At 36.0% G+C, this 21,631-nt stretch overlaps 1 protein-coding gene across 5 annotated transcripts in view; it reads right to left on the bottom strand.

The window, feature by feature from the left end:
- The window catches only part of KLHL32 (kelch like family member 32), a 126,696-nt gene that overhangs the window by 89,582 nt on the left and 15,483 nt on the right, over positions 1–21,631 (bottom strand). For 4 of the 5 annotated variants that reach the window (XM_062571006.1, XM_062571005.1, XM_062571011.1 and 1 more), the window contains exons 2-3: positions 13,459–13,547; positions 10,900–11,080 (exon numbers count right to left, since the gene is read on the bottom strand). In XM_062571006.1, the coding sequence (XP_062426990.1) occupies positions 10,900–11,080; positions 13,459–13,481 (204 nt within the window). In that variant the 5' untranslated portion in view covers positions 13,482–13,547. Of the gene's footprint in view, positions 1–10,899; positions 11,081–11,319; positions 11,381–13,458; positions 13,548–21,631 lie in introns of those variants that run through there. The other variant, XM_062571007.1, reaches the window with a different exon arrangement.

Raw genomic sequence — 21,631 nt, forward strand, 5'->3', positions numbered from 1 at the left:
CACCAACATATCTATTCAATTATTTGTTACAAAAGCTGAAGCATAAAACCAGCTTATTGACCATTTTTTCTTTGGTTTTCCGCATCACTTTACTGAGAAAACTTTAAACAGTAATTAAAGCCTAATAGTTGTTTATTGTTTATTGTTTATTGCCTAATAGTTGTTTATTGCTTGTGTTTAATATTAAAGTCATTTGTCACAGCAGTTTTCATCACCGGCTGAGCACTGCCCTCCATCAGCTATCTCCTCTTGAACAAATGACTCTATAAAATCTTATCTTCATTTTATTTTTAGTACTTTACGTTTGACTGTGCTCATTTATCCTTTGGCTTTTGCATCATCTCTGACAAAAAAAAATCCTGTCCAAGCTAAAAGAGCATCCTGATGTCAATTCTGTTACCCCCGTAAGTTCTATAGGCTTTACAACTACCCCTTTTCAGGTGAAAAATCTTGCAAGGTAGATCCTTAAGTGCTAGGCAGGCGAATTTCTAAAAATGCAGGCATTTTGAAGGTGCCTTCCACCATCCAGAAATTCTGATTTCAAATGACCTTATGTACATTGTTGCCTGCTTGTATTAATGGTACCCTATAACCTTGGAAGACCTGGTTCTGACTTCATTAGTAGCTGAGAATGCTCAGTATGACAACTGGTTTGTTGGATTTTGGTTTTTGCACACATACACAAACACAAAATAGTTTTTACAAATGTAAAAAATAACAACTACAGTTTGAAAACTCAAGATATACTGCATATATTATATGTAATGCATATAATATATATAAACTCAAGATAAACTGCATATAATATATGTACACTCAAAAACACATGTCCTATCTTACAAGGGTGCCTGCATCCTTTTCTTCACATCGACCAGAATTATCTGGGTATGGCCACATCCTGCCCAAGGCCTTGAAGCTTTTCCAGCCTGCTGGTGAAGTGGACACTATGCTGAGCCTGAGCCGTCATGTTTCTGCTTTATACAGTCCCCAGGGTGGATTTTCAAAAAGCTTTTGTCAAAGTCATTCATTAAGGGCCTTTAAGGCAAACTAGGCAAGAGAAAAAGTAAGGAACATCTTTGCCTGGATAAGTAAGTGACTGAAGACATAAAACAGAACAGGAAAACAGTAGGCCTGTTCTCACAGGGGAGTAATGTTTCCAGTGCAGAATCTCAGAGTCTGGGCTGTTTTACATATCCATAAGAAAAGAGTAACAGCAGTGAGGCTAGAAAGTCCATTGAGACAAAGCTATTCAGTGTTGTTAAGGACACTGGTCTATGAAACAGCAAATGAAATTCAATGTACAAGAGGAAAATGAAAATCCTAACTTCACACAGAAAATGATGAGTTTCCACCTGACCATTACAACTCAGAAGAGAAGTCTTGGAGTTTGAAAGAGTTCCATGAAAAAGTCATCTCTGTGCTCAGAAGCAGTCAAAATAAATAATAATAATAAAAATAATAATAATTAAATAAATAAAAGCTTAGAAACTGTTGGGCAAAAAACCCAATCCCACAGCAGTGCAGAAATTCATGCTTTGCCTGCACTGCCTGCAATTCTCTTCCTCTCATCTCCCAAAAGATATTTTAGAGCTGAAAATGCTCCAGAGAAAGGCACAAAGTATGATCAAGGACATGGAACAACTTCCATTTGAGAAGCATTTGAGTAAGTCACAAATTTCCAACCTAGCTAAAGATAACTGAACTTCATAAGAATACTCAAGAACTGATGGTACACGTTTTTTTCCAATTAAAAAAAAAAACCCAACAACAACAAAAAAAAGAGGGAACAAAATGAGCTAGCAGAAGCCAGATTCAAAATAAAACAACACGTAGTTCCTCATGCTGCAAGCAGTAAGCTTCCTCTCCAGACAACAGTCAATGAAAAAATTTACACAGGTTCAAGGAGAAACAGGATAAATACTTGGAAGAGAGACTTATCGAGGGTTACTAAATAGATAGAAATTTCATCCTGCCACGAAATGCCCTGAAAACTGCTGGAGAGTTCTAAGGGATATGTCACACAGGCTTATTCCATTTTTCTTCTTTTCTCCAGGCATCACAAACATCTACTGCTAAAGTGACTATCCCACACTGGACTAATACTTAATCAAACATCGTATGGCCATCCTTAGGTTCTCAGCCAATGCTGTAAGGGCAGCTGCCTCCTTTCTAGTAAACAGACAGGCAGTTAAATCCATGTGTCACTTGTACGTACATTAGGTTATCCAGACAGAGTAGATTGGGACTTAGGACAGGTTTTTAGAAGTTTAAGTTTGAAAACAGGTCGACTCAGGAAGATTAAATCCTACCATAAGATAAGCAACCAGCAGCATTGTAAAAAGCTGTTCAGAACCTCTACATTTCACTGCCTAAATCCAACCTCTTATTAGATGAGGGCCCACAGCAACATGAATTCAATTAGCCAGTATCACATTTCAGTCTACTAAAATGAAGTTGTTAATAAAGTGCAGCAAATGGCACTGTTAACAATGAAACAACAAGAGAAAGATATTTCCTCTAAAACTTATAACCAACATAATCTGTAACACAAAAGGCACAAGCATGCGTATTGTGATGGATTTCTCCTTATACAAACGAAAGAGAATGGAACAAATCCTGAGGGAGCATCCAAAAGTAAATAAAAAAAATAAAAAAAAATAAAAAAAAAGAAGAAGAAAAAAAGAAAAAGAAAGAAAGGTATTCTGGTACTATTAAAGTATCCTAACACCAGCTACTTACACTTTACAAATTTAAGATCTGGATTTTCAGCTCTTCAGTAGTCTTGCCTCTTTCTTTGGAAACTTCTCCTGTTATCTAAATGATATATGGGTCCTTATCACTGAAGCTAAAAGCAACATTCTGCCCACATAATTCTCTTGAGTGGTTGGCCCAGGAAGCGTTTTCAGCTTCACAACACCCTCAGAAGAATAACTTTAATTTCTACTGAAGGTTCTGCAGGAAAATACTACTGGGGACTGCAAAGTGTACAAGGTGTCTACTGTAACTAACAACATTTTGAGATATAAGACTTCTTCAGTAGACCTTAGGGACCAAGAAGAAAACGGGTAAAACACACTTCTCTGCCACAGGTTTTCCTGATAAATTGGCTTTCCATTGACAGATTCTTCTAGCATCACAAAAACTACAGCCAAGCCCAGCTCAGCTTCTGAACACTTGCTAGTGCTGTATCATAGAACTGTAGTAGCCTGAAGGAAGAAAAGGAGAAGATGGCAAAGAAAATTGGCAATTACAGAAACGAGGCTGCAATGAATCCTCTTCAGTCTGTTCATATAGCAGGAAAAAGACATCAATTGAAGAGTTACTATCAAACAGCACATGCTCTTTTCCAGCAAGATAACACACTCTTAATTATCAGCAATGAGCCACAGTCTCCTAGGGCCTATCTCACTAACCACAGAGTCAATTCTACTATACTTACTCAAAGTTTACATACTTACTGTATAGGGAATTCCAACAAAAATAGAAAGAATGACTTGCAGAACAAGACACCATATAGTCTACCATCCAGTCATGACAGAACTGCAATTTCATTTAAATACTATGAGAATTCCAAAAAACATTTCCTCTTACAGCATAACAACTACTGGAAATGTAAAAGTTAAAAAGAAAAAAAAAAAAAAGAGGGAGGGGGAGGGGAGGACCAGAGGACCAAGGGAGAGAGAGGAGCGGAGAAATCCAGATGTATTCTTACTTTGTCCACTTTGAAAGAACATATTAAAATATTTACTTAGCAGGCTTTAAAACATTTGTAGACCATTGTCACATATGCTTCAGAAGTAAACGTGTTGTTCAGACAAATTTCAGATCAGAAAGGCTTTTATACAACAAGCAATGCACACCTATCCATGCTGCATTATTTCTAGTGATTTGATTAAATTTTGTAAAGCTATTGACAATGCTTATATCACTTTTTTTTTTTTAAGTGAATGAATGTGCTTTTTTGGCATCCAAGTGTAACTGGATTACTGAATATATGGTAACAGAAGTCTCTAATTTGTATTTACCCCTTTGGAAACACTGCTAGCATAATACAAAAAACTTGATTTTTCAATGCTTCTTGTTTTAGGCAATTTTTCTAATGAAAAGCAAGCAGCACTCCAGTATCTACTAGGAGGTAAGACCTCAATTTCTCTTTTATATTGGTACCAAAGAAGCCTTAGCTCTTGAATTCTAGCTTTTTTGAATTTCACCTTTTCTCAAGGTGATGCTCTAATTCCTAAGTTAGTAGCTGTCCCAGAGGGGGTTTGTGAATGTCTCTCCCGTTAATCTTGAACCTAAAGATTTTCCATTGAAGCATATCTACTTTTACTCAAATGCTATAAGGCTGGATTAAATTTGTGATTTAGCTTTGTGCTAAAAAGGAAACAAATCAAAACCACCCAGGCCAATAACATCCAATTAGTTCATTTTCAATTCTTCCATACACTATGGTCTCTCAAATATACACAAAGAAATACAGCTGAATGTGAGCACTATCTTTTTTTGACCAATAGTTCTTCATGCTAGTGAAGCAAAAGAGAAACTTAGAGATGAACTTAGTTATCCATTATTAGGAGTTTTTTCAGTGAGGACTCTGATTAGCAGCTCTGAATTCTTATTTGTCAATAGGCAGCCTCTAAGCAATGTGTTCACACCATCAAGTTCTGCTTTTTCAATTAAGGTATTGAAGAATGAAACTGTAACTGATGTGGTATGGATGACAGTAGTAGTTGAAATGGCCATGTTTTCACCTTCCCCATCCTCATACTTTTTGTGATAACTACATTCTTATGATTGACTAAGGAGTTAGCAAATTTAATATATTGTAGTGGCTATCAATTATATGTATTCTACAATAAAATATATATAATATATAAAAACCCAAGTGTTTCAGTAATATTATTTAGGATTTAGGATTTGTTTTGATTTACAAGGGCCCTCCCGTACTTGCCCGACTTGCTCAAAACTCCACAATAAGACCAAGCTCTGTTCCAAGCACTCATTTATATCCATTCATTTTATAGGCAGCAGCTTATATACAAAAGGAAAATGCAACTGAATCACAAACTCTGCTTAAATTAATGGAACTGGCTGTTTCTGTTGTTGAATTCCATTTCCTTTTTCTATGTCTTATCTTGTTTACAATGATGGGTATAACTAAAACCTCAGGTTTCAAATTCATTAGAATATGGCTTTCAGGTTCAAGTTAAGCCATAATAGTGGTATGGGAATTTATTTCAAGTTACCTGCTAGCAAGTAGCAACAATACCCTCATGAAGGGTATTAATTGAAGGATTTACAGTAACTGTTTTTAAATATAATGGCAAACACACTGATTAACAAGAAGTGATTTTATACACTTAGGGAAAAAATGAAACAAATTTAATAGCTTATAAAAAGTTAGATACTGCAGGGAATCTATATGATTGAGATCTACCAGAAAGGTGTTTGTCAGTTCATATGGCTGAATAGTTTCATTCCTCAAATGTATCATAATTTCCAACTGAGAAAATAGAGTGAATCTGATCACAGGAAGTCTTAAATACAGAAGAAGAAATATTTCTTAGGCTACACAGGTAGCTGATAGTAAGGAAGTCTGTTTTGGTAGATAACATTCAGCAATTAACAGATACTACAAAAACAATAGAGGTTATTTGGTCCAATGAGCTCTGGTCCAACGGAAAGAGGTAATGTTTTAAAAAATATATTTGGAGAAAGAATTTTTGCCATATTCCAGATTACCATAGCATGGAAAATATTGTTCACTTGGTATGCACACATAAAATGGCAAAGTACTGAAAAATAAAATTACATTATACTGCAAAAATAGTAATGATTCTGATTTTATACTAGTGTTGATTTTGGCTACTGCTGAGCCAGGAAGAGGTCTCAGGGAGGCTCTTTTCTTTATAATTCATACAAAATTTACACGAAATCATAACTGCATCTTCATTTACACTAGCAGCTATACTACCTAAATCAATGTTACTCATGTTAAAGAATGCATACGTTAATTTAGCACTTGTGTTTGGCATTTCTACAGAAAAACTGGCATGCTTTGTACTATATTCTTACTGTTTTTCATTTTTTGTTTAACTCCTTCTCCCAGTTCTAATTCTAGTTATCCTCCTCTATATATATTACAGTGTTTCACAAGAACACACCCCCAAAAACTACGATACCATACTGTGCCAAAATTTAGTCAATAGAATCAGGATCAGATTTAAGATTTAGAGGACTGTTTTTACTTAGAAAAACTGTATAGAGCTACAAGAATATATATTAAAATATTTCATATTCTGTAAGCTATTTTATAAAACAAAAAATTAGAACATCTTTACCTACTTAGTTACTTAGCTACTAGTGATAGTTGGAGCCACGGCTCAAGCAATGCTTCTTTAGGAAAAGATCATCCACATTTTTCATAACAACCTTGATGAATGTGGTATTGGACAAGTGCTATAGGTAATCACTCCGCAGAAAGAAAATTTACTTTCTAAAATCTATTTTCTAAAAGAAAAACAAACTCATCAAGACAGAGACAAGATAAGCATAACAAGACCTTGAAAGCTGTTTTCATCCTACAATCTTTCATACTTTGGAAATTTATATATAAATAAGTTACTCCTCTAACCTTATCAAGAAACATAATAAATAGCAAAACACAAACAATCAGCTATGTTGAGTATACACAAAGAAATTCTCTGCTGACAGGGAGGAAAGATATACGGCTGAAAGACCTTTGAAAATAAGCTGCTTAAGAATCAGCTTAACAGTGACAGTTACAAGTATAAGGTTTGTACAAAATATTCACATCCATTAGGTTCACTTCAGAGAATAACTTCTTTTAAGAATTGAACATGCTCACTGTGGAAAAAGCAGAATATTACTGACAATTTAATCTAGTTAATTCACATAATCCTGATCGTCCGGATTACATGAAAAATCTCCATCATTCTGAGAAAAATCAAGTCCTGTGACTATAAACTTACTGAAATGAAAAATAAGAAGGGAGAAAGGAGTTGTTCAGATTGGAAAACTGATGCATCTTGTACAAAAAATTCTTAAACTTATATAATCACCTGCCAAAACTACAAATGCCTACTAATAAAGTCACGCAGTAACATTTAATTTCACTCCCAGAGGTTAAAATAAATAAATAAATGATGGAAAACCAGTTAGCTTGTCAGAGCTATCACAGTGCATATATGAGCACTAGCTCAACCTTGTCTCACTGCAACAGACTGAGACAAACAGCAAATTACAGCATGTCATACAGTTTGCCTAAAATGAGGTTTGCTGCTTAGAAAAGAATTCATAAAAAATATATTTACTATTCTTTACATGTGTCTTTTATGGTGTGAAGGTGGCTACTGTATTCTCTACTTTACTTTGAAAGAAGAGGTCCTTCAGGAGATACTATACAGAAAACAAATTGAAAATCCTAATTTTCAAGTGCCTAATCTTTCAACTTAATTGTATTTTTACTGTAGTTTTTGTATGCAATTTCCAAGTTTTTTTTTTCTTTTTCTTTTTTGTAAAGGAAAAAAAGCATAACATTATTACGTACAAAATGCAACAAACCCCCAAATCAGATGCTATGCTCAGATACGCCGAAGTTGAAGCACAGGTGGAACTGCAGGACTAGTTATACTAACTGGCAGAAGAAACGGCCCACTGTTATCCTGGAAGGCTGGCCAAAGCCAGTATATTCTGGTACTTGCTGAAGCACAGAGTAGGCATCTGTATTGTCTTACAAAACAAAATGAAGATTACATCACCAGACTACACCTACAAAGAAAAACTGGAAATGAAGCAACCTAAGGTTGACTTTCTCCTCTCCCTCCACATACAACAGCTCCAACACCTGCACCACAGTCTGTAATATAGCCCTCATTGAGTCATCCTTCTATGAAAAATGTGCTAACATTTTAGGAGTAAAATGAAGAGAAAAGTGGTAATTTGAAGAAAACATGTTGCTCAGCTCTGAATTAGTTTTCAAGTAATACAGAAAGCTAATTCTCTGTCACTAGTAATTCCAGTAACAGATATCAAATGAATAGAAACAGAAATTTAAAAGCAGTATCAGGAACTAATTTACAAAAGACACTACGAAAATTTGATCATCAACAAGAACAACCGTTGGCTCATCAACATTTGCAAAACTGGGTAAATTCCCAATAACTACTATGATAATTACAGCATATCATATCATGAGTCACAAGAACTAACTTTTTAAAAAATACTAACAGGAACTGATACTCTAAAATGGACATATTTAAACTGACTTCTCTTCAAGAAAAGAATTTCAGCAGTAGTTACATCTAAGTCAACGCAGACACAGAATGTGCCGAAACCCATAAAAGGGCTCTGCAGAAAGCAAGCATCCAATATCTTGTACAAGCTGTTTTTTACACATGCTAAAAAAGAGAAAGATAAAAATTCATACTGATACATGCTGATAGAGCCCTGTGAAGCACTCAAATTTCTTTGGTAATCTGTGAGATTATGAGGACCGAATTGCAGCCCCTTCATACAGAATGAGAGGTAGATTGGTGTTGTGGTCAGGTCTAAGAGCCATGGAAGTTAGAAGTTAGGTAAGGCAAGCTCTGTGTCACGTACTTTTGCAGTGTTGTCATCTCAAAATTTTATTCAAGACAACCTCAACATCTGAAGCTCCTGTGCTTACAGGAAAAAAAAGCCCACAAAAATAAAGAGCAAGTTTCTCATGACAAGGCTGGAAGATCTGCAAGGTTTTTCCATGAATTCCTCCAAGAAAATCCAGAGAAAACTAATGGTAGAAATTATCTTGTCCAATTTTAACAACTAAATTTGAAGCACCTAAATCTAGTCTTTATGAGCAGTGGAGAGAGATACAGAGCTTCTAGATGATGACTCATTTCATGCTTACATAAATCTTCTATCATCCTCTATCATCCTCTGGAAGTGCCTGTTTCTCTTTGCTGACTCAAAATGACACCAAAGCTTTATTCAGTCTTGGAAAACTAACTGTCAGATAGCTCAAGTTGGGCAAGTTTCGCTCAGACATAAAAACAATAATAATCTGTTTAAATACAAAATTACTACTTTAAAATCAACATTTGCCTTTTTTAATGATCAGAATCAGGAACATGGTGAGTAGTTACTTCTTTGCCATCTTCTTACAGAAAATAAATCTCATTCCACAATTTTCTAAGAAATCTTTTGTCCATTAATAATAGAAATTGTTCAGCTGATTTCAGAAAGCAAGAGTTCCATATTTTTAGCAAATACATGAAGTCTGAAGAATACATCCTACCAAATTATAACTTTTCTGAGGCAGATCAAATTGCTAAATACTGCATAAATCATTCTCTCAATATTTTCAATATAAATGATTTATGTTACAATTAGTAATTTCACCTATTATGAAACTTTTTCTTTCCCATAGGGCAGAAAGACTGTAATTTGCAATAACCATTCAGCAGATACCGAGTAACTCAATTGGAAAAAAACAGTGACAATATGGTGAGTCGCAGTGCCCCAAATCTCAAGGTCAGGCAATAAGTGACTAAAGCAGGAGCTGTTTCTGTCACCCTGCTGGAACAAACGGCACAGCTGCCCACTCTGTGATGTTTCTATGCACTGGATATAATGAGCTCTGGAAGGAACATACGTCACAGGTGTGGAGGAATAGTATGCTAAAGTATTTCAGCCAAACCAGAACAACAGCCCTGTAGGATAGCTACCATTAGCAAATATATGTACCACTTGCTACAGCTACAGAGCTTCAAAATCACAGCTTTTCTGTGCACTAGGGCAAAGAGGACGAGCAGAGGAAAGAAACAATTGGTGCTACAGCAGGCTGGGCACCATGATAAAACAATAGTCAATATTAACAGCTATGAGAGTACAAAGCATAGAGTAACACAATGCAGAAGTATACAGACAAGCTCAAAAAATGAGCAATCAATTCGCTCAAAGTCATCATGATGAATGCAACATCGAGTCAACAGTAAGTCTTAAATCTATAGAATAACCTAAATTTCAATTCTAATGATGAGAGAGAGCGCGAGTGCAAGACAGAGAAATTAAGAGTACAGTACAGTTGCCATAAACTGTACTACTATTCTAACAGAACAAAGAGGTCAATATAAAGAGGTCTAGCATTACAATTATGGCATTGGTAAAATATTAAATAAATTTACTTTAGACTTACTACAGAGTTCAGCATTTTGAACACATTACAGTATAATGAAGGTTTGTAGCACTGCTTATTTCAAAGAATGTTCTTATTAGAAAACTCCCTCTTACAGTTACTTCAATTTTTATCATTTGGATGCAAGTTTTCCATGCTGAGTATCTAATATTGACAGATTTCCCACGGAAAACCCATGGGAACTATTTCCCATAGTTTAACCTTTACATTTCAGAATTATCTGCATCTGAAAAAGCTTTCATGCTCAAAACTTACTAGTGCCTCTTCTCTGAGAGAGGCCATTGCCATCCCTACAGAAGTTCACTCTCAAGCCTATATAAACTATATTTGTTCATATTTAAATTTCCTCTCCCCATCTTCCCACACAGTAATCACAAGTGGCCAAACTGCTTGAGGTCTGGAATATAATCTTCCTCTTTCAGACTTGATTGGGGTATAAAATCCGCAGAAAGATGTGCACTCCCTTTCTCCATTGTAAAAGAAAAACACGTGACTAAATCATAAATAAAGATTTAAAAAGTAATTACATTATTAATGTTTTTACTTGCATTTCTTTCCTATTGCATTATGTGCAATAATCCCCAAATTTCCCCAGGTTTAAATTTAAACCTTTCTCAATACGAAATTCACAACTATTCCTCCCCCGCTTTCGGGATCGTTTTTAAGGTTAGTTTAAGAAAACAAAAAGTCTTTGGACTTACTCGGAAGTAATCACTGCAAGCTGCAAGGACTGCTTTATGTGCGTGGAATTTCTGCTCTTCAGCGATAAGGGTGATATCACAAAGTATGCCGTCGCTTCTTTGCTGATTCAGGGCTGCTAAGACAGCATCATTATGAGAGCTGGACTGGCAAAGCCTCTGACCTGTCAACATTTCCTGAACACTGAAAATGTAAAGAAGGGTGGGGGGGGGGGGGAAAGGAAGGTGAAAGATTTTATCAACAATTGTAGGAAATAAGTAGATTTTATCATCAGAATGTAAGAGCTTTTTGCAAGACAAGATTGTTCTTTCTTGTCCAGAATTGCCAAGAGTCACAAACTCTCTCAGACAAAAACTTATATATGGTATATAAACACAAGAAAAGCTTGGTGTAACAAAATATTATGAAAAATGATTGCATACTCAAATTTGAAAGCCTCGGCTGTTCTGATTTTCAGTTACTGCACCAGAAGTCAGCTGGACTCTGTAGGATTAATTCAGATTCACATTAGTGTTAAATAAGAGAAGAATGAAGCCTAAAGTCCTTACGAGTTTCTCTATGGGGCAACAGAAAAACAACTGTAAGTAGCTAAAATTGATTCATTAGTGGAAAGGAGCATATACATATGTAACTAGTCCTACTAAAAGAATGACCTTTAGTCTTACTTGGCCTATTTAGGTTTGATCCTTGCAAACTGTTTGACATTCTCTTACCTGACTTTTTCAAAAGCTGAGACCAAAGACATCACCTCTGAAAGAAGGATATCCAAAGTGGAGTTACAGAGGAATAGGAATACAGAGGAATATCTGCATTTCACCCCAATTGTTTTTGGCTTCACACATGGACATACTCTATGCTTTCAAAAGAAGAAACTCAAACAATTCTTTCCTAGTTCTGTTTGTGTAATCTCACTTATATTTTAATTGACAACTATTATGAAATGTAATCTTTTAAAATGCAAGGGAGTTACTTCCAGCAATTATTTCCCTTCAGTAATTTCTATAATAAATTGATTAAATCAAATCAAGTTGTATTATTTTAGGTAGGCAATGCCAGGTTCAACTTGCTGTATTAAAAATAAAAAGATGAAGTTAATACAATTGTATTTTTTCTGCCGCCTTTTTCATCACCAACAATAAAGAATCTAAAAGCAAAGGCTAACTGTCAGTTTTATCACTGATTTATAGAGAACTGCAGAATAAACCCTGAAGTTTCCCCGTTCTGTATTAACTATAACAATATGGAGGTTTATAAAGGAAAAGACTATAACAAAACCAGAAGATTAACTGTGCAAATATTATATTTAAATCCAGTTTCTCTTTATATGCATTTTTATTAGCCTCCCTCCCAGTGCCGTGAACCAAGCCCTTCATTACTCTTGCTTTTGTCACAGTCATTCAGAGATGAAAGCATTTCATTTTGTGTCAAATGACTATTTCATTCAAAATAAAACAAACTAGAGTGAAAAGGTGGAACAGTAATTCTGATGAAAATAAAATAAAACTACTATTTTTAAATTCAGCTTATTTTTTTCAATTTCAAATGCTTTCTTCAATTCAATGACCAATTGAAAAAAAATCATCTGTCTTTATCCTTTATCATAACAACATATGTAGAACATACACCCATACAAGGCAGTTTGAACAGATTTTATGAATCAGAAAGCACTCTTTATCAAGAATTATTTGGTTACTTTGTCTAGTAACCTAAACTGTACCTAAACCGTCAGTGCTCAACAGCTACAAAATACAAAGAACTACTGATTCTCTTCTAGTGTAAGAGCACGGCTGGAAAAAGAGGACTGAAGTGGAATGACCCTTTGCTCAAGTACTATTATTCAGATCTCCAAGTTTCCAGTTCAGTCCATGAATGTTAACTGCTCTGTAAAACACATCAACTAGCAGCATATCAGATTAGTGGAAGGTTCTGCAGAAAAGCAACTGGATGAATAAGCTTTGCTCAGTATTTTGCATGCAAGTGCTTCCAGAAACTAATTAAGTTTTATTGATAATAATACCAATTTCTCTGCCAAGACAATAGGCAATACAAGTAAAGGAAAAGGACTAGCAACTACATGGGTGATTAAGACTCCATAAGAGGAAAAAGAAAAAGAATGGGAGATTCTGTAAGGTTGAATGATGAGTTTGGAGAGAATGCTTAGAAACCATTTCACAGAACACAGAAGAACTCCCTATGCCCTGAATACTGGAACACTGTACACATCAAAAATGATTACTAGGTACCAGCTGCATGAATGTAAAATGTCAACTGCTCACACAATCAAAAATTCCAAGTATAGACTAGGGCATAAACAAGATGACATATGAAGGGACTGGAAGACCTAAATCAGACACAGGTGTCCCAGGCATACTTCCCTTTGCAAGAGATGAATGACAAAAGAAAGCAATCTGTTGCAGGTTATAGCATAGAAATGTACTAACTAATATGAATATCTAATGAACAAAACTACAACTTTCACATTTTTAGTATCTGTTAACTGATGCTTTGGTAAATGTCATGCTAAATGTGAATAACATTCTGCATGCTATAGAATACCATACCTGATATACCTCTCAGATGGCATCTTTCAGTTTTGCTCTTCTGAATATCAAAGCTTATAATCCTGCAGAGAAAGCAGCAAGCACTCCAGCTAGAGAGACAGAAAGGAGAGGCACATTAAAATTCAAGGCATACACAGCCTCAGTCTTAAAGATCAATATTTTCAGGAGGTATAATTCAAGAGCAACTTTTTCCGATTCATCTGTTTCTGAAGACAGAACAAAGTTTCACATTCAGCTAATCTATATTGGCTAGATTGATTGTAGACTGAAATTGGCCTTTCCTCTAGTCTTTTTTTAGGAGATCACACTCCACTATCCAAATTTCCTGCACCTACTACCCTTGAGGTAGCTCTCTTTTCTGCAAACTCAAGGACAAATACTACTTAAACAAGGTGGAAGAGCAGTGAGGGAAGTATCTTCCCATTAAATCAATCTGAAGAGCAGGCAAGAGGTACCTCTGTGAATAATATAGCTATAAAATCTTCTATCTCTTACAGTGCCATCTAAAGGGCTTTTCTGGGCTCCAACAGTTTTGCCATGCACCTAAACTCATGCTTTGATTATATCAACTTTTCCTAAAAACACAACTTGAAAACAAACCTCATGAAGTTCAACACAGGCAAGTGCAGGGTCCTGCACCTAGGGAGGAATAACTCCATGCACCAGTTCAGGCTGGGGGCTGAGCTGCTGGAAAGCAGCTCTGCAGAGAAGAACCTGGGAGTGCTGGTGGACAACAAGTTGACCACGAGCCAGCAATGTGCCCTTGTGGCCAAGAAGGCCAATGGTATCCTGGGGTGCATTAGGAAGTATCATCAGCAGGTCAAAGGGGGTGATACTCCCCCCTACTCAGCCCAGGGGAGGCCTCATCGCGAGTACTGTGTCCAGTTCTGGGCTCCCCAGTACAAGAGAGACATGGAGCTACTGGAAAGAGACCAGCATAGGGCTACAAAGATGATCAGAGGGCTGGAGCATCTGCTCTATGAGGAATGGCTGTGAGAGCTGGGCCTGTTCAGCCTGGGGAACAGAAGACTGAGGGGGGATCTTATCAGTGTGTACAAGTACCTGAAGGGAGGGTGTCAAGGGGACGGGGACAAAGTCTTTTCAGTTGTCCCATGTGACAGGACAAGAGGCAATGGGCAAAAACTGAACCACAGGAAGTTCAGCCTGAAAGTGAGGGGGAATTTCTTCACTGTGAGGGTGACAGAGCACTGGCACAGGTTGCCCAGAGAGGTTGTAGAGTCTCCATCTCTGGAGAGATTCAAAACCCGCCTGAACGTGATCCTGTGTGGTGTGCTCTAGGTGACCCTGCTTGATCAGGGGGTTTGGACTAGATGATCTCCAGAGGTCCCTTCCAACCTCAACCATTCTGTGATTCTGTAAGGATAACTGTATACTCCAAAATACAACTCCCTCTTCTCCATAGCAATATCCTTGAACTTACTAAGCAGTGCTTTGACCAAATACCACAGTCAACCTGGGTATATAAAAAAAAAAAAAAAAAAAAAAACTTTCTGCAAATACAAACAGAGTGATCAGGCCTGTTAACTCTATAGGATTTTTTTAAAGGTAAAATATTAAAATCAATGTACCAGTGAACCCATGCTGCTTAAGCAATGGCTACTGAAGATAGTTTTTGTGATAAAAATGATGCTTTAGCAGAATTATTTCAAGATTTACACAGAAGGCATCCAAGGCAACTGGAATGAGAGAATTTCAGTTACACTTGGGACTTTCATAATAGCATTTTTTTAAAATCAATGAGGAAAATGAAATACAGGAAAGAAAGTAATTCTAATTAAACCTCAGAACTACATGACTGCAGAATATGAACTGGATTAAGGCACAGGGGAAGGCAGATGGAAATCAAAACCAAACAAGCATGTAGTCTGGTTTATCACTGAAAATAATTTTCACGCTGCAAAATTCACTATTTTCCCTCCAATTAAATAATAAGCTTTTTTCAGATCACATAACCAAAATTATAGAGACATTTAAGCCACAGTTCAGATCACAACAGAATTAATTCAATGCATAAACTCTTCGTTTTACATTTAAGGTCTAAGAAACTAGGGCTTTTTCCTAAGTGTTTTATCTTACAAAAGCATAAATTACATATTAGTAATAGAGACCAGTCTGCTAATAATGCCTGAAAACATACACATTTTTTCTATATAATTTAAGTTTATATGAAATAAGTATCACATGAGATGGTTCATCAGTAATTTTTGCATGTTTGCTTTATGTGAACAACAACTGAGTTAATCAGTCTTAATGTGATCTCATTTATGGAATACGATAAGCATTATTTTTTGTTGATAAGTGAGAAATGAAGTGATTTGAAAATCCAGATTTTAAATGTGTTATTTAAAAAATAAGATAACGTTTGACCAAAAATGAGCTCTCTCTCTACTATGGTAATTACATCTTAAGTATTATTTATTAAATTATTCCTCCCTCCTGAGATGCTCATTCCTTCCATGCCCTCTCTGCATTGCGCCGGCAAAACCATTTCCGTGGCTGTTCAATGAAACAGAGCAGAAAGCCACTACACTTAAGTTGTGCACTCAAACACACACACTAGGAAATAAAGGGTGTAACTCCTTGTATAATATTAGTTTTACACTTTGCGCATTCATCATGTGTTCTGAATGAGACAGCTATCCTGCTCAGGTCGAGGAAGGGAAAAAGAAAAAGCCAGTATGTGTTTAGGGACTCTTCATTAAAGAAAGGCTAAAGAAAGGGGACTGCTGCCTACCTAGAAGTCAGAAAACTCCCTTTGAATGAAGCTGTATCATTTCTGGGCTTCAGCCACCTACAGAGCAGAACTCTCTCCCAGTGCACTGGGCTGCTCCTTCCTCTAAGTCCTTTGCTGCGCTCTGAGCTACCTTTGCAGTTCTATACAAGGCGCTACATTGCCGCAGGCAAGCTGGGAATCTGCCATTAAAACAATCTACACTTTCCTGAAACTTTGAAAAACTGACGAATAGCTTTTTGAGGAAATCAAAATGTGACAAATTTTCCAAGTTCAGTCCAATATGATTTTCAGGATGTAAAATATATATATATATACATTTTTTTTTGAAGTGAGAAGGGATTTGCTTCTGCAAATAAGGCCAATACACCCAAAATATCCTTGCAGTTGCTGAGATCCCTACAGGGATCATACACAAGCCCTCACTGGGAGCAGATGCTGCACACCTGCTCTTTAACAATCCGCACTAGGAGGAAAGTAGTGGAGCAGACTGCTGGGAGTCTTTTCGGAGCACCTCAGAGGGGAATGAAGCAGCTGTTGCTTCACTCTCCCGAGGCAGCTGCTACTGCTTCAGGCCAGCTCACATAGCGACAGGAAGATCTACTTCCCTTTCTGGAAAGATACGGGTTCTTCATCTCCTAATACAAGGCAAGAAGGTTGGGAACTGTCAAACTGGAGGCCTTTGCACTAGTGCCACTTAAGGAGATCTTCATCCACATTAATCACATTATCACAATAAGGTTGCTGGTATTTACCACTAAACTTGGCTAAATGGTATTGCAGCAAAGCATTATTTTTGCTATAAACTCCTCCAGTATGTGAAAAGCCCTCTGGTTTGCCCTCCTTCAGCTTTTACTTTGGATTGAGAAAGCAAGGCATTTTTATCTAGTTCCAATTATTTAAAAGAACACTGCCCTTCAACAATCAGTTTTAAAATTATTCAAACCAGCTAGCAAAAACCCAAGGATTTAAGCCAAGGTTTTAATCACATTTCATATGTCTAGCTTTAGTTTTCTTCCTAAACAGAAGTTGAGCCTCACTTGTCAGTGACCAGTAACAAAAATGCTGATTTGTAAAAACTTCCCACTAAATGTGAATTTTTCTTGAATGAGTATAGAGAATGCATCTTCCTACTTTGTAATTATTTCATTTAGATACTTTTATGAAGATTCTTAAGTCTGCCTCGCAAATTACGTTAGAAAATGGTGAATGAACATTACTTTTCTTAATTTTGCAATGTTTCAAACTAAATTAGATAGAAACTTATTAAAATTCACACACATACAATTAAGTTAATAAGCCTTCAACTGATGAATGAACAAAGAATTCAAAATAGATTTTGCATTTTCTATTAATGAAGAAGTATCTCTATTTTATAAATCAAAATCATTTTTTCTAAACACCAGACTGTCACAATTTTAAAAACAGTTAGTCTCCTCCTCTTACTCTCGAGTGTGAAAATAAAAATGAGCTGGGGAAAAAGTGCAAGAAAAATTATTTATCTTTCTTTCCTTGAAGTCACTCCTTTTTAAGTATTAAAAAAACAATTCCATTCAAAGTACATTTTTTACTTTAAGTTAGAAAAACGTAAAATAATATCCACTAGGTGTGAAATAAGCACAGTGGTGCAGAAGCATCATATTACTCTTTCCTGTAGAACAGCAAAATTTTAAACCAGATGTATCATGAAGATAAAGCATTTGGACTCCATGAAATGTTATTTCCTCCCCCTTACTAACTTCAAATACATGGTTTAAATTCGGCCTTCATGCAGTCTTGAAAGTCTTTATTTAAAAAAGAAAATTAAGCATTTAAAAAGCCATCAGAAGTACATTACATACATTTCCTCACAGAATGAGTTCTCAGTATGTCCGGAAAGAACCAGCCATGGGCTCAGAATAAGAAAATTAAAATATATCCATGGCAATATTCCATCCTGGTTTAGATCCTTATTCACAGAGATGCTTGTTTTGTCTTTAGAGTATTCTGGCTTTAAATAAATCAGAATAAATCTGTCTTTCAAGCCATACTTATCTCTCTCCCACAATAAAAATTGTTAAGTCTCTTCAGAAACAAAACTATCTATGCTTACTGTTCCCAGACAATTTATCATAGTGTTATTTTCTAATTCTAATTAGAGCCTGCTAAATTAATTTGTGGAAAGAGTAATATTTGACAAGTTTGATTGCATACTCACTCTTCTCAGTATGTTAACATATTTTCCCCCCTTTCCCAGGTGATGCTGCTCTGCCCTTTTTTCCTCTAATGTCTCTAAGACTCCAAAGATTAGACTTTAATTGCATAAATGTCATGAATGTCATGACTGTAAGGAAAACTTTGTAACTGCCTAAAGTTGACAGTGAATCCATAACTTGAGCTCAATTACAAGTTTCTCACAGAACCTTCACCTATGATTTAGTGCCTGAATATAGTGGCTTCCAAGAGAAAGCATTCATAATATTGGAAAAAGAAAAAAAAAAAGATTGAAGAAAACTGGATGCCAAGGGAGAAAGGAAAAAAAAAAGAACAAAAAGAACAACTGGATTTGTTTGGAAAAAACGAGGCATAAAACAACCAAGAAAATATTCAGTAAAAGCAATTCTAAAATAAAAATACAGTAAGAAAAAAAAATCAACACATTTCACTTCTGAGTGGTTACCAACTATTCTCCTGTCAGACTGGACAGGACATCACTTATCTGCAGACTATCAACTATAGTTAATTAGAAAGGTTATGTTTATTGTCCATCACTACCGAAATACCAGCTGACTTTACAAACTGTTAAGATAAACTATAAAGGATGTATGGGCAGCATCATAATTTAATATCTATATTTATATGTATATTTTCCCTACATACATCAATATTCAGAATATTTCTTTTCTGACGATACAAAGGAGTACAAGGCTGTTGGTCATCTGGATAACCTGATGCATATTTTATATGCTCTCCTACTTAAACATGAGGTTGCAGTGTTCTGTTGACAAAACCATATGCAATCATGTAACTGAACATAGTCTCTTACTACATACGAACAAGGAAAGAGACCTGCAGTTCCACTGGAAATCACACATTTTGAACTCACTGACCTTCAAGAATTCACTTCTTTCCAAGAGGTGTGTTTAACATTTTTATTTTTTAAAAGAAAAGATCTATTGTATATAACTGTAATAATCATACTTTTGTGCATTACCAGCTTAATTTTTCAGAACCATTCACTACTACTATGATTTAAACTACAGTACCAATTACGCACCTGGCAAGAGGAGAAAACCCTTCCTTACAAACAGCTGACCCACATGTCAGGGTTGGGAGGGCAATACTATAATTTAATTTCTCACCCTTCTGAAGGCCAGGCAACAAATATGCAAAGCACTCTCAAAGAGAAATATCTAAACCAGACATTGTGTCCACAGTCATTATGAAGGGTCAGGGGCAAGCTTTCTGGCATTTTTAGTTTTAATGCACACTGCTGCTGGCACAATCCTAACCCTTCAGTGTTGCCAAGTATGCTTTCAGTATCTTTCCCATAAAGCTCAAGAAAAGACAGGACAGCTTTTAAATAGTTCGTAATTCATTTTTTCATTTGGAATTTAATTTGTACTAAGTTTCACTGGATACAAAAAAATCCTCTTCTCCAACCCAAGCCCTTTCCTTCTGGGAAATTTGATAAATTTGTTGCAAAATGTCAAAGACGTCTCTAAATGAGGTCAGAATGATTTATAACAGAGAGTAACGGAAACTTAACTGTAGAAACCATGATTATTTTTCCTAATAACTAAAGAAACCAACACAGAAATGGACACACAAGAATGAGGTGTGTTCTGAAATGCTGTCAACTGCATCAGAGCCACAATAAACCTTGATTTTTAACCATAACAATCATCAAGATGTTTTGAGTACAGCAATCATTCTTTCTTAGTGAGAGTCAAAAACTGAATATGCTTTTGAAATCATTTAAATTTTCATATATTTAAGTTAGACAGGGGTATACAGTAGCTTGTATAGACAGGGGTATAGCTTGTCCAGATTCTTGTCAATTAGTTTACATGAACTAGTTAGTTCACGCGAGTTTACATTTTATATCTGTTTGAAGTACAAATAATTACGCTTTTTGCTTAAAACTAGATTAAAATGCTAAGTAAAGAATAAATGATTGTTGGTTAGCCCTCAGCCTTGTGTAACCAAGTACACAGACATATAAGTGGCCATCTGAAATATTACACCATCATGAGAAGACTTGCTAACCTACAGTATTTCCAGTGAAATACATTTATTTGTTTAAATACAAGCATAGAAAGATGAGACTTTTCTACGGGGTTTACAATACTCCTTCAACTTTTTCACAGAAGATCATTTATTAAGTTTAAAAGAAGAACATAAATACTAGCAGATGTTACTAAGTAAACATGAACCTTCTTAGAATGACCATTGCTAGCTACAGGGTGGCAGAACTATACTTCAAGACAATTTATACATTCAGGAGTCACTTCAGAATACTTCAAGGGGTCCTTCCCTCCCCCCAGCATAATTATATGGGGAAGATTTTATGCTGTTGTGTTCAATGTATGCTTTCAACCCTAGGAATCCAGAAAAGCCTGTTTTTATCCAATGCTTGTAATGAACTGGGTACACGAGAGTACAATCAGCATTTCTCAGAACATTGAACAAATATTGCAACAGGACAGAGATAGGCTTCCATGGTTCCTTCCATTCTGACCACTATTCCTATAATACAGTAACTGATCGCACACTAGCTGCTATCAGATTTTATATTCATTCAACCAGCATGACATCTTTCATATACATTAACAAGTCAAAGGAAACCCTAGTAACTTCTTCACTGAAACTAGATAATTCCTCAATATCCATCTAGGGAGGAAAGCTTCATCAACATTAGTAAATTTAACAGTGCGAGAGCAGGTTCCCTTGTCCATAAGGTCAACTAGCCCACATTCGGTCTCTTGGCATCTCCAAAATAACACGACACCTGGAAAAGATCGTTAACTCCCAAACTATGCATGGAATTTTTGAGGGAGAATGCTACATAGTTTAGACCAAGACCTTGCCAGGGATTCTTTTAAATACCCTATCAGTACAAATGTCTGGGTTTCAAATTTTGGCCTGGGAAGGGCACAGTCAAATTTATTTGCACAGACGCAGCTTTTAAATCCCTTCATGAAACACAACATGGCTTCTTGGCAAGAACATTCAAAGTTCTAGCAAGCTCTTAACATATGAATTATACTGAGCAGTTTTGTAAGTGAGTTCATCTCTGTCTATTTGTCTTCCATAAAATGCACGTTTCCAGCAAGGGGACTGGGGGGGGGGGGTGCATCAGTTACTAATATAAATATGAGTTTCAAATACTTCACTGGAAATGCTTTTTTTAAATGTAAGCATTGCTAATTTAAAATATGT

The sequence above is a fragment of the Rhea pennata genome, chromosome 3, assembly GCF_028389875.1.
Source record: "Rhea pennata isolate bPtePen1 chromosome 3, bPtePen1.pri, whole genome shotgun sequence".
NCBI classification, from domain to species: domain Eukaryota; kingdom Metazoa; phylum Chordata; class Aves; order Rheiformes; family Rheidae; genus Rhea; species Rhea pennata.